Genomic DNA, 10397 nt, shown 5'->3' with positions numbered 1-10397 from the left:
TCTCTCTCTCTCTCTCTCTCTCTCTCTCTCTCTCTCTCTCTCTCTCTCTCTCTATATATATATATATACTGGTAATATAAATTACAATTATTAAAATTTTTTCTTGTTTTTTTGAAATTATTATTCTTTTATCTAAAAATATTTTTTTATTATATAGATATTAAATTGGATAATGAAATCATTATTAATATTGCTCTTATTTCTGTTTATTATTAATTTTTGTATCATTATTTGAATATTATATTTTGTGCAACGGCATATTTCGTAAATTTCCGACTTGATTCTCATTGTCAGAGTCTCAGATTCTAGATAAATATAATTTCTGTTCTACATTGTTCTACAAGCGAGACGTTTAATTAAAGTTGTAAAAGGTAATACTGCATTTTATCGAAATTACTTACGTTAATGAGATCCAGCTTCTCGTCGTCCAACCTGCAACAAAAAGTGAAAAATGGTCTTTTAGATGTAACGGAAGCTAACAATTTCCCGTCGACATTTCGTCGCTGACCAACGCTGAAATGCCGCTCGGAATGAACTGTAATAACATTAGAACTTGACAATGTACGGGGTGACTCGTTGATGACAGAAAACTATATTCCCCGGTCGTGCCAGTCCTCCAACCTACCAATTTCAAAAGTTCGTAGTAAACTGGTGGCCAAAACTAATTTTCCAACTAATTTCCAAAATAGGAATCCCAAACCACTCTGGTAGATGACCGAGAAATTACGTTCACAACACACACAACGTACAGAACGTACATAGACAAAATCGGCATTTTATTCGACTCTGTGCATATTATTTTTTACCTTATAATGTCATCAACTTTAAATTTTCAATTAGATTGTAATATATACTACAGGAAATAATTCTCATAAATTGCAAGTATTTCGAAAATTAATATTAATTTTAATGAAAGCTATATCTAACGTTTAATCTATTAATAGCTGTATTATACCTATACGTGTCTCATACATATTTTAACACTAAAACCGTCAACGGTATCCCAATAGAACCGTCGAAGATGCCAATTTGGTAATTTGCTATCCTAAACTTATAGTTCTCTTGTTCTTATTTGCGCTTAACGAAGATTTATTTTGATATCATTAAATATAAGATTTATTTGTATCCTTAGAATTATATTTGTCTCTTATATTCATATATTTTCAATATTCTGTACTGTATATTTAATACAAAAAAGAAAAAATCGATATAATTATAGCGAAGCTGTATTCATGAAATGGCACGATTCTAGTGTTAAAGTGATTTTAGAAATAATTATTATATTGAAGATATATGAATGTATTATATAGTTGTCCTTAATGAAATAGAATTGTCACTTTGGTCACTTTGTTCACATTAAATCCGATCAAAGACTTTCGAGTTTCGTTAACTAGAACAAACGACGTGCGGGCGAAACCGAAGTATACCCCGTCGGGGCAAACCTTCTCCTTAACTGGCTAATTCCTCGATTAACATTTTAATTACCCGGTGTACGAGGCGAAAGTTTCAGCGAGCTGCTCTAAGCTTCAACGAGGGAAGAAGATTAGAGTCTCGTTAGGGTGGTGCAAGTCCCCCGCTCTGCTGCTTCTATCCCCCACATTTCATTCTCGGGACTAATTTTGCTCAGGCCGATATACATTGAAGAAAATTATTCGTCGGCTTATTCGTTGACGTCTATCTTCCGCCTGGAGGAACGTCGTGTAAAACGAAGCAGAGAACGGAGGATGTCAGACACTCTTGTGGACTGAGCGCAAAGGACTTTAATCTCGGTGAGGGGCAAAAAGGTACGGTATGTACGACGATACACGATTTCACGGTGAGTACTCTCGCGAAACGGCGCTTTGTGTAGAACATCAGAAGTTGACGAGCTGCCATTTTCCGCGTAGAGCGTTTCGCGAGGTTGGAGTTTCGGCGATTAAAAACGTTGTAAAACTCTTCTTCGCCCAGCGTTATTTAGCACTAATTTACTTCTTGCGCAGTATAATATGCAAGAATCTAAAAATTATAGTTGCGCATTCATGTTTTAGAAAAAAGTTTTAAAAGGATCTATTTGACAATCTTGTGTTTCGCGGGTTTTCTCCGTGTTCAAATCCATTCTTGGAATGCCAAGAATGGGTATTCCAAGAATGGATTTGAACACGGAGAAAACCCGCGAAACACAAGATTGTCATATAGGAAACACCCGTGAAAGCCTCAAGAATATTATTAAAAGGATCTATTTCTGTCTATCCTTATTATTTTATTGTTGACATTTATAATAACCTTTCGATTAAATTTAATTTTATTCGCTATGTTAAAGATGAAAGAGAAAAATAAGATGTTATGATAGCTTGTGTTTTATGCGAAACTATTCATTTTAACACGTCCCAGGAGGATGAACAGAATTTGCTGTTCTGACATCGAAACTGAAATGGAAATAAATTTTCCGCACAGCAAGTATTACGTCTCTTTTTTTACGAAAAGCAAGATTCCTGTAAATATGAATTTTGTTTATGGAGATAACCACCCACACTAAAGTCATATATTCAAGCAAAATGCTGGAAAAGACGAGATTGTGGCTTGCTCTAATGAAAGCGACGTATGTACAAAAATTATTGCGCAAAAGTAAATTAACCTACTTGTCAGCAAAGTATATTCGCACCGCGCCGCGCCGCCGGTTTACTTAATATTAACCTTTTCAGCGTACAAATTTATGGGAGCCTCGAAGATAAGCCCAGAAGAAAAATTAAATAGGAAGTAGGGAATTGAAAAATTCCCGCCGGTACCCTTCATATTTTACTAAGCGATATTTAACATTCCTAAAAGTTTGATAAATATGAACTTTAAATAATAATACAATAATAAAATATAATTATAATAATAAAAGCTCGCGTATACGGAAAAAGTTCTCGCGGCAGAAAATTGTATTGTTAATGCAATAGCATAGTTTCAAAACACAAGCCCGTTTTTTAATCACAGAGAATGCCGCGGCCGTTAAAACTGGTAGAACTGAGATTAAAGCGGCAGCTTAAATCAGCGTCGCTGATTAAAAAAAAGTTATCTGTACTACTACTAAGCACGCTGTAACTCACACTATTTTCACTCACGCAAAGCGTCTCCAATTCACCGGGCATGTCTCTTGTGTCTTGACTTTTTAGTCGACCCTTTCTCTATGACCATTCACCCTTCGCTTCCGCCTTTACGAGCTCCGCGTCCTTTCCTCGCTTGTGCTTCAACTCCATTGAACTTTTTGTTTCAAACGCGCCGTGCCTCTCTTACAAGCGAGGGTTATACGTATACTCGGTACCATTTTCATTTCACTCGAGTGCACAATTTGCAGTTTTGCTCGTAAGCGATTAAGATGCTTAATCTGTGCGCACGAGTGGGTGACCTACTCTTTTGCCGAATCTCCGTTCTTCGCTTTCTTATACTAGATAGTTTCAGCTAATCTAACTTATCCCTTTACCCCTTTCCTCGTTTTCTTCCATCACAGTCCGAAATTTTTCTAGTTTTTATTTTCTCATTTACTTCGTGTCGCTCTGCTCCTTCATTTCTCTTTTCCTTTTTTCTTTAACTTTTTCCTCTTTTATATCTTTTATCGTTTTCTATCTATGTTAGTATTTCTATTCCCTTTTTTCTTTTCTCATTCTTCTTCTTTCATGCAGCAACTTCTCTTCCATGTCTTATAGCACCATTTCCTTTACATACAATACACAATTTCCTGTACATATCGCACTAGTGCATATCTTTCACATCTCTTTTGGCTCCTATCTCTATAATCTAAATTGGCGTTCTCCACAAAAACCTTCTTTTTTATATCTTACGTCACATTAATCTTCATATTGTAATTTGTATTAGCTAACGAATGACAAAAATAATCAATTAACAGTGCACTATATATTTGTATAAATCGTGGTATTATGTTTGTCGAAAAACTGTTAATTTTTAATTTATCGTTTACGATATACTACAAAGAATTTTTTAAATGTTATAACCATTAATCCTTCGTCGGCAACATGGAATTTTAAATTTTTTGTCAGCATAGAGGTCTTCGAGAAATAGAACAAATGTTTTTTTTATTGTTCCGGATTATATAAAAATCTGAAAAAATTTTGGTAGAGAAAAGTCAGGTCATATTGGACAGCGGTATGGACAAGAATTATTTAAAATGTTAGACGCGTGTAGCAACGTTTATTAAGCCACTGGTAAATCCACTTACATGTGAAAGCTGGGATTTCTCTATTGAGAATAGATGCAGTGTTGTTTATAAATTATTTTGCACTTTATTGTGCAGTTGCTGTTTACGCCGGCTTGGGATTAACTTTACCAACCAATCACATCATTAAATTTAAGTCAAATATCGTTCCTAATTTATCAGCATCTTTAAGTTGTGGGTTTTAAATCACTTTTTTTTCAAAACTGCTCGTTTCATACGTTTCTTCATTGCGGATTATTCAGGTGATATTGGACAATAAAGTGATGTAACTTAAATAAGAATAAAAATAAGGTTAAAAAATAAAAAAGTCAATAAATGCTGCAAAAAAACATTAATTTAAGGAAAAAAATTAATAAGATAACGAAAAGATTAATTGCATCATTTGGGGAGCAAATTCGACGAAAACGGGATTCAGTTTGTGAAGATTTGACTCATAAAATTTGTGCCAATCTTGAAGAAACTCGTCTCTCTCTCTCTCTCTCTCTCTCTTATTAATATAAATAAAAAATTGATTCGAAATTTGTAATTAATAAATATGATTTAAAAAATTATGTTTCTGTCCAATACCATTTTCTAATTTACAAAAATTGTAAAATGTAATGACATTTAAAAATGTAAAAACCTTATATATTTTCATTTTTTTTTAAATACACGATTAAAAAAGTGTTTTGGTATAAGAATAATGCTTTATATCTATTATACTTAATTTTTACCGAGAAAATGAAACCTCGAAAAAACGTAAGATATCCAATATCATCCGATCTTCCTCTGTGTTAAAACTATAACAAGTTTTTACCACCATGGAGATCGGCTTGTATTTTATTTAGTTTTTATAGATTTAAATTTTTGTTTGGTAGAATTCACAAAATATCGATGCTGCTTTTAAAGACCTTATGTTACTGGTGGAGGGTTAAGTTGTCATTGTTATAATCACGATTTAATCTCATTGCATCTTTGACAAAAATTGTCTAGAACTTTGCACAGAGAAGAAAAAAGCCAGATGTACTTGATTTAGCGAGTTACTCAGCGAGTTACCCAGCAAAATCAAACGAGACACCACTCTCGCGTTTTAGCGCCACGGAGAACAGCGTGTTGATTTAGGACGGTAAGTTATGATCTCGAGTACTACTGCAGCGCTGTAGTAATATCCCGTAGAATATGGAGGCGCCAGATAAATTTCAGTAGCAATTAGCGGCTGCCGCGATAAAATCCATAATGTCGCCTCACCGCGGAGTCGCGCGCAACGTAAGCGCGAGCTTGTTAATTGAGTGTGAATCTGGTTATAACATTCGTGATATTCTGCAGTAGCAGAATTTTGAGTAGGCTTTTAGGACTAATTATTGAGTCTAGTAATGTAACAGGTAATACGCTTAATAGGCTTACGACCATATACAGAATTAAAACAGTTATTACGATTTAATTAGCAAGTGTTGTTTTATGATACATAATCGGATGCATAAGACTTTTTAATCATAACTAAGACTTTTTAATCATAACTAAGAACTATTACGTCCAAAACAATACGTGTTCGCAACATATTCATTTAAAAAATAAAAAAATTTATAAAAATACTGAACTTAAAAAATATCTTTCAAATTTTTTAAAAATTTTATTAATGTTTTTTAAATTTTTTTATACACGCAAAATAGCCTTTTCGATTTGTAAAAACTTGTGTGTTAAAAAAATTACAAAAAACTAGATAAAATACGTAACAATGAAAAATGTAATAATTTAAAATACGTAAAAATACGTTAATATTACGATAATTTCTAATTTATAAAATAACTTTTATATCTCGTTTCTACAGACATTTTTCTCGAGTCTAATTCTGTGGACCAATAAAACAAACATGCAACACAAAAATTTGTGTAACTTTTATCGCGCAGGTACTCGTCGCAGTTGGAAGTCACGTAGAAATCATATTACTCGCGGTCTTATCTTTCGGCTACCTCGTAACAGAGGACACAGAAACCGCGCGGTATGCATATGTATTCGCTACATTAACGAAATCAGTCATCATTCGTAGCACAGAACACCGAAATCTGACCGCGGTGCTAATGTCCTGCAAATTGCAGGCCACGTTACGGTGCTGGATTATTGATGACACAGAATGGCTACGACTATGCGTCTCTATTATCTTTACGATCTGCAAATGGGGCCGTGGTCATTCGTTGCCTTGGATAAATATGGCAATGCTATGCGATTGTTTCAAGCTTAACACCCGCCGATTCGAAATATCGCCTGTTCGTTATTTATTGCAAGGAATGCAAGGCAAAATACTGCTGGCAATTGGCAAGTACACTGCTAGATACAGGGAAGATAATACAATATGTTATATAAGTTATTAAACTTAATACTTTTTAGATAAAACGCGTATTGTACACATAGCAAAAAATCCACAATTATAGTTATCTTTATTTTTACGTCTCATATAGTATTTAACATTTTTAATTTTTTATTAATATGTTGTAAAAAAACGCGATATTACATTGTACGTACGCTATCTATAATTTCTTATGTCTATATGTTCGCCAGTAGGAGAATGGTGGAGCGACTTTTAGAGAATAAAAATTCATGTTGCTACTAAAAGAGCTTTGCTAGCATAATCGCACGCTCTATCCGCGTAAATCCACATCTGCTGAATTTGCGTCGTTATTCCCGGCATAAAATCCTTTTAAACGTTCTCATTTTCTCAAGGAAACATACGCTTTATGCTGCAATAAAAGTAGCAGTCGGTCGCAACGGCCTCGCGCGTCGCGTCGGCGGGAAGAGACAGAGAGAAAGAGGGATATGAATGCCGCGTCTAAAATCCTCATTAGGATGCAAGGAAGGTGCGTGGCATACAATACGGAAGGCTAAACGACAGTTACACTTCGTCGTCTCTTCAAAGTCTTTGAGCACTCGAGAACGTGTACAAGTGATAAGATTTTTCGAGCGAGAGCACCACGGGCGTGTTGTCTACCCCGTTACCGTTGTCGTACCATTACATCGTAGTATCTCCGCTTTCAGACTGCCTATTGTCGCATAAAGAGGAAAAAAAAAACTTTACATAACGAAAGAGCCCTTTATGTGAGATAAAGTATACTGTAAAACACACGACAAAATAGCAGTAATATACAGAACATGAAAATGTAACAAAGCATTTCTCACGCGTTCTTAAAATACTTAAAAACACGTTCGTCCTAACGATTACAATGTAAAAGTTTATTATCAAGCAATTAAAATATATTAGGTGTTAAACTTAATTCCTGTCGTTTTTCGTTTCCAAAATTGATTTGTTTCGAAGGGAAATACTTTAATCAAAGTATTATTAATTAGTAATAACGTAGAAAATGGAGGAAATTACTTTGATTGAGATATCCATTCATCTTCCCTTCGAAACAAATCAATTTTGGAGACGAAAAACGGCAGGAATTAAGTTTAACACCTAATATAATAGAGCGCGGAAATTTTAGATTAAGATTTCATGATGAGTCATTCCATACGAGTGACGCGAAATTCGTTATTTTCCTAACGATGCTAAAATATAGTAGAGCAAAAGAAAAACTTTTTTCAAATTAAACGACGACTCAAAAATTTCTCATAAACCATTTAAACTTATTTGCTATCACCAGCTTGAAAAAATTCATTATAAAGTTTCATCAACTTCCACAACCTAATTAGACCTTATTAGATTAGGAAATTTCTTTCTTCACCCTCTGAAAAATTTACATAAAATGTCATATAAATTATCAAACACGTATATACATGAATATACTGATTATAAAATAAATATTATAATTTAGAATATTTTACAACATATATGTGTATACATATTATATAAATAATTATAACTATAGAAATTAGAGCGAGATGGGAATAAATCAAAAGAGGAATAATACTATTTTCAGTCAAGTCGGATCTTGGTGGTTAATAATATTCATGTGCAAATTTTTACAAATACTTATAAATTACATGCCAAATTCGATTTACTTGAAACGCAATCGCAAACTGAAGCTGAAATATTAATATCTTAAATTAAATTAAGTCAATTATCAATTTAGTCCTTTGAAAATCCGAGCTTTCTAAAAGTTTTCGGAGTCTCTGAATTCGATTCTGATCGCAGAATTCTAAAATTCGAACTGAAAATAATTTGATTACCATAAAACTCGATTTTAGAAGGTTCTTGGTATCTCTGAGTTTTGAATATAGTCTGAAAATATTGAATTTCAAAAGGATGGTATAATCCCTCTAAAGAAAGATCTAGTGTCACAGAATTCCTAATCCGAGTTTAAAAGACAGTTTAGAAATCAGTGTGTGTACTAACTGTTTATGTATCATGATGAGCTTCAAATAAAGCAAAACTAGAAATTTAATGTTAATTCACAATTAATAACTCCCCAAAAGCAAATTTTACGATAATCAAATTATTTTTCTAAATTCTGTCTGTCATATTAAATACATCATTTAAAAATTTTTATTTTTTACTTTAGATTTAAATAAAGCATTATCAAATTACTTCATAGGCAAATTTTTGTAAATACATATAAATTACACACCAAATTCGATTTATTGGACTTGAAACGCAATCGCAAACTGTTTCGCAAAAGTTTCATAAAAATTGAGTAATTTATTAAATAAAAGGTGACCTCAAATGAGGTCACTCGCGTCAGTCCACAAAGGGTTAATAATGACGTTCTCTCACTAGTTAGCAACAGATATCTCCATATGCCTCGATGGTCGAGTCGAATTGGTACTCGTTCCGGGGAGTCGGAAATTCCAAATTCAAACCCTATCTAAGGGACTACTTTTTGTAACAAATTTTTTACAGGTTTTTAAGATATTTATTGGTATCAGTATTAAATTGATGATCAATCTATTTTGAGATTAATATTTCAGCTTCAGTTTGCGATTGCATTTTAAGTCTGATAAACCAAATCGGCACGCAATTTATAAAAACTAGAAAATAGATTTGGAAAAATTTGCATATAAATATTATTAAGCACCAAAATCCGCTTTGACTGAAAATAGTACTATTTCTGTTAATTGAATTATAATATATATTACAACATTCATTATAAAAGATGAAATAAAAATTTTTTTTTTTATGTGATAGAAAGTCGGCGTTCCGCTGTTATTTCGGGGCAAAAAGATCGGTCAATTTTATGCTTATCTGAAAAAAAAATAGCTCCACATTTGCTTTAGACTTCATATAAACAGAACGTCTCAAAGTGCGTTTCCTGTAAATTTAAAGTACGAACACACAAGACACAACCACTATAGCGCGGTTGTCACTAGACCGCGAACATCCGTGGGCAAGAATTTACATACTCGACGACGTATGCGCGCGCACAATTTGCATTTATGTAAGTGCATAATTCGTTATGAAATGCAAGCACAATGACTATTAGCTTCCAAGATTAGTCTGCGTCGAGCGACGATTCGCAGCGCGAGTCAGAGATTCTATTGTTCGCAAGTGACTATTAGATTCAAGAGTACCCCATTCAGCCTTTATTCGAATTAACTTGGAGTCGAATTGCATGTTTCATAGAAACGCTCATATAAATGCGAAATTTTCATTACTACAGTTATCGACTTATGCGGTTCGCACATAATTGCAAGTACAAAACAAGAGAGATCGTTGTTTTCTTAATAATGTAACATCCTCAAATTATTAATGCGATAACGCGATTATTAATCTTTATTGTATTAAACACACATACCTACATTCTATTATTTTAGGATCAATAAAATTCAACATGTATATATTTGGAATCTACATAAATATAGGTACTGCATAAAGCACAGACATATCTATTACATATTCATGTAATTACATATTTCGATGTCGAGACAGTCTTCTGATATTAAATCGATTCAAATGACATATCAGAAATGCTTGCTTTTAACTATGTCTCATATTAAATAAGAATAAAATTATTATAATTCTCTAGAATATAATCTCTTTAGAACTAAACTTTTAAAAGCTCGTATAATAATAATTAGAAAGTACGATCGATCAGAGACAATCTTCATATTCTCTTCAAGTAAAATCTTAATCTGGTTCATAATACGAGAGGAAATATTTCTTTTGGCACTCGTGCGGGATAGTGAACCTGGTTTGCAGCGATAGCTCTTCGAGACCATTCCTACTCGTAATCTTTCTTCGTTTTATGCGGTCGTAACGGACTGCGTCGTGCAACGTCAACTCGCGACCGTTTCA

General features: G+C 33.4%; 1 protein-coding gene across 1 annotated transcript in view; it reads right to left on the bottom strand.

Annotated features, from left to right (window-relative positions):
* The window catches only part of Invadolysin (leishmanolysin-like peptidase, invadolysin), a 299512-nt gene that overhangs the window by 59117 nt on the left and 229998 nt on the right, over positions 1–10397 (bottom strand). Inside the window, exon 3 of the mRNA XM_018520496.1 lies at positions 402–432. Within this exon, the coding sequence (XP_018375998.1) occupies positions 402–432 (31 nt within the window). The remainder of the gene's footprint in view (positions 1–401; positions 433–10397) is intronic.

This window comes from Trachymyrmex cornetzi, unplaced genomic scaffold (genome assembly GCF_001594075.2).
Source record: "Trachymyrmex cornetzi isolate Tcor2-1 unplaced genomic scaffold, Tcor1.1 scaffold908, whole genome shotgun sequence".
Taxonomy (NCBI): domain Eukaryota; kingdom Metazoa; phylum Arthropoda; class Insecta; order Hymenoptera; family Formicidae; genus Trachymyrmex; species Trachymyrmex cornetzi.
Note: the sequence above shows the minus strand (reverse complement) of the source record. Positions and strands in the feature narration are given on the sequence as shown.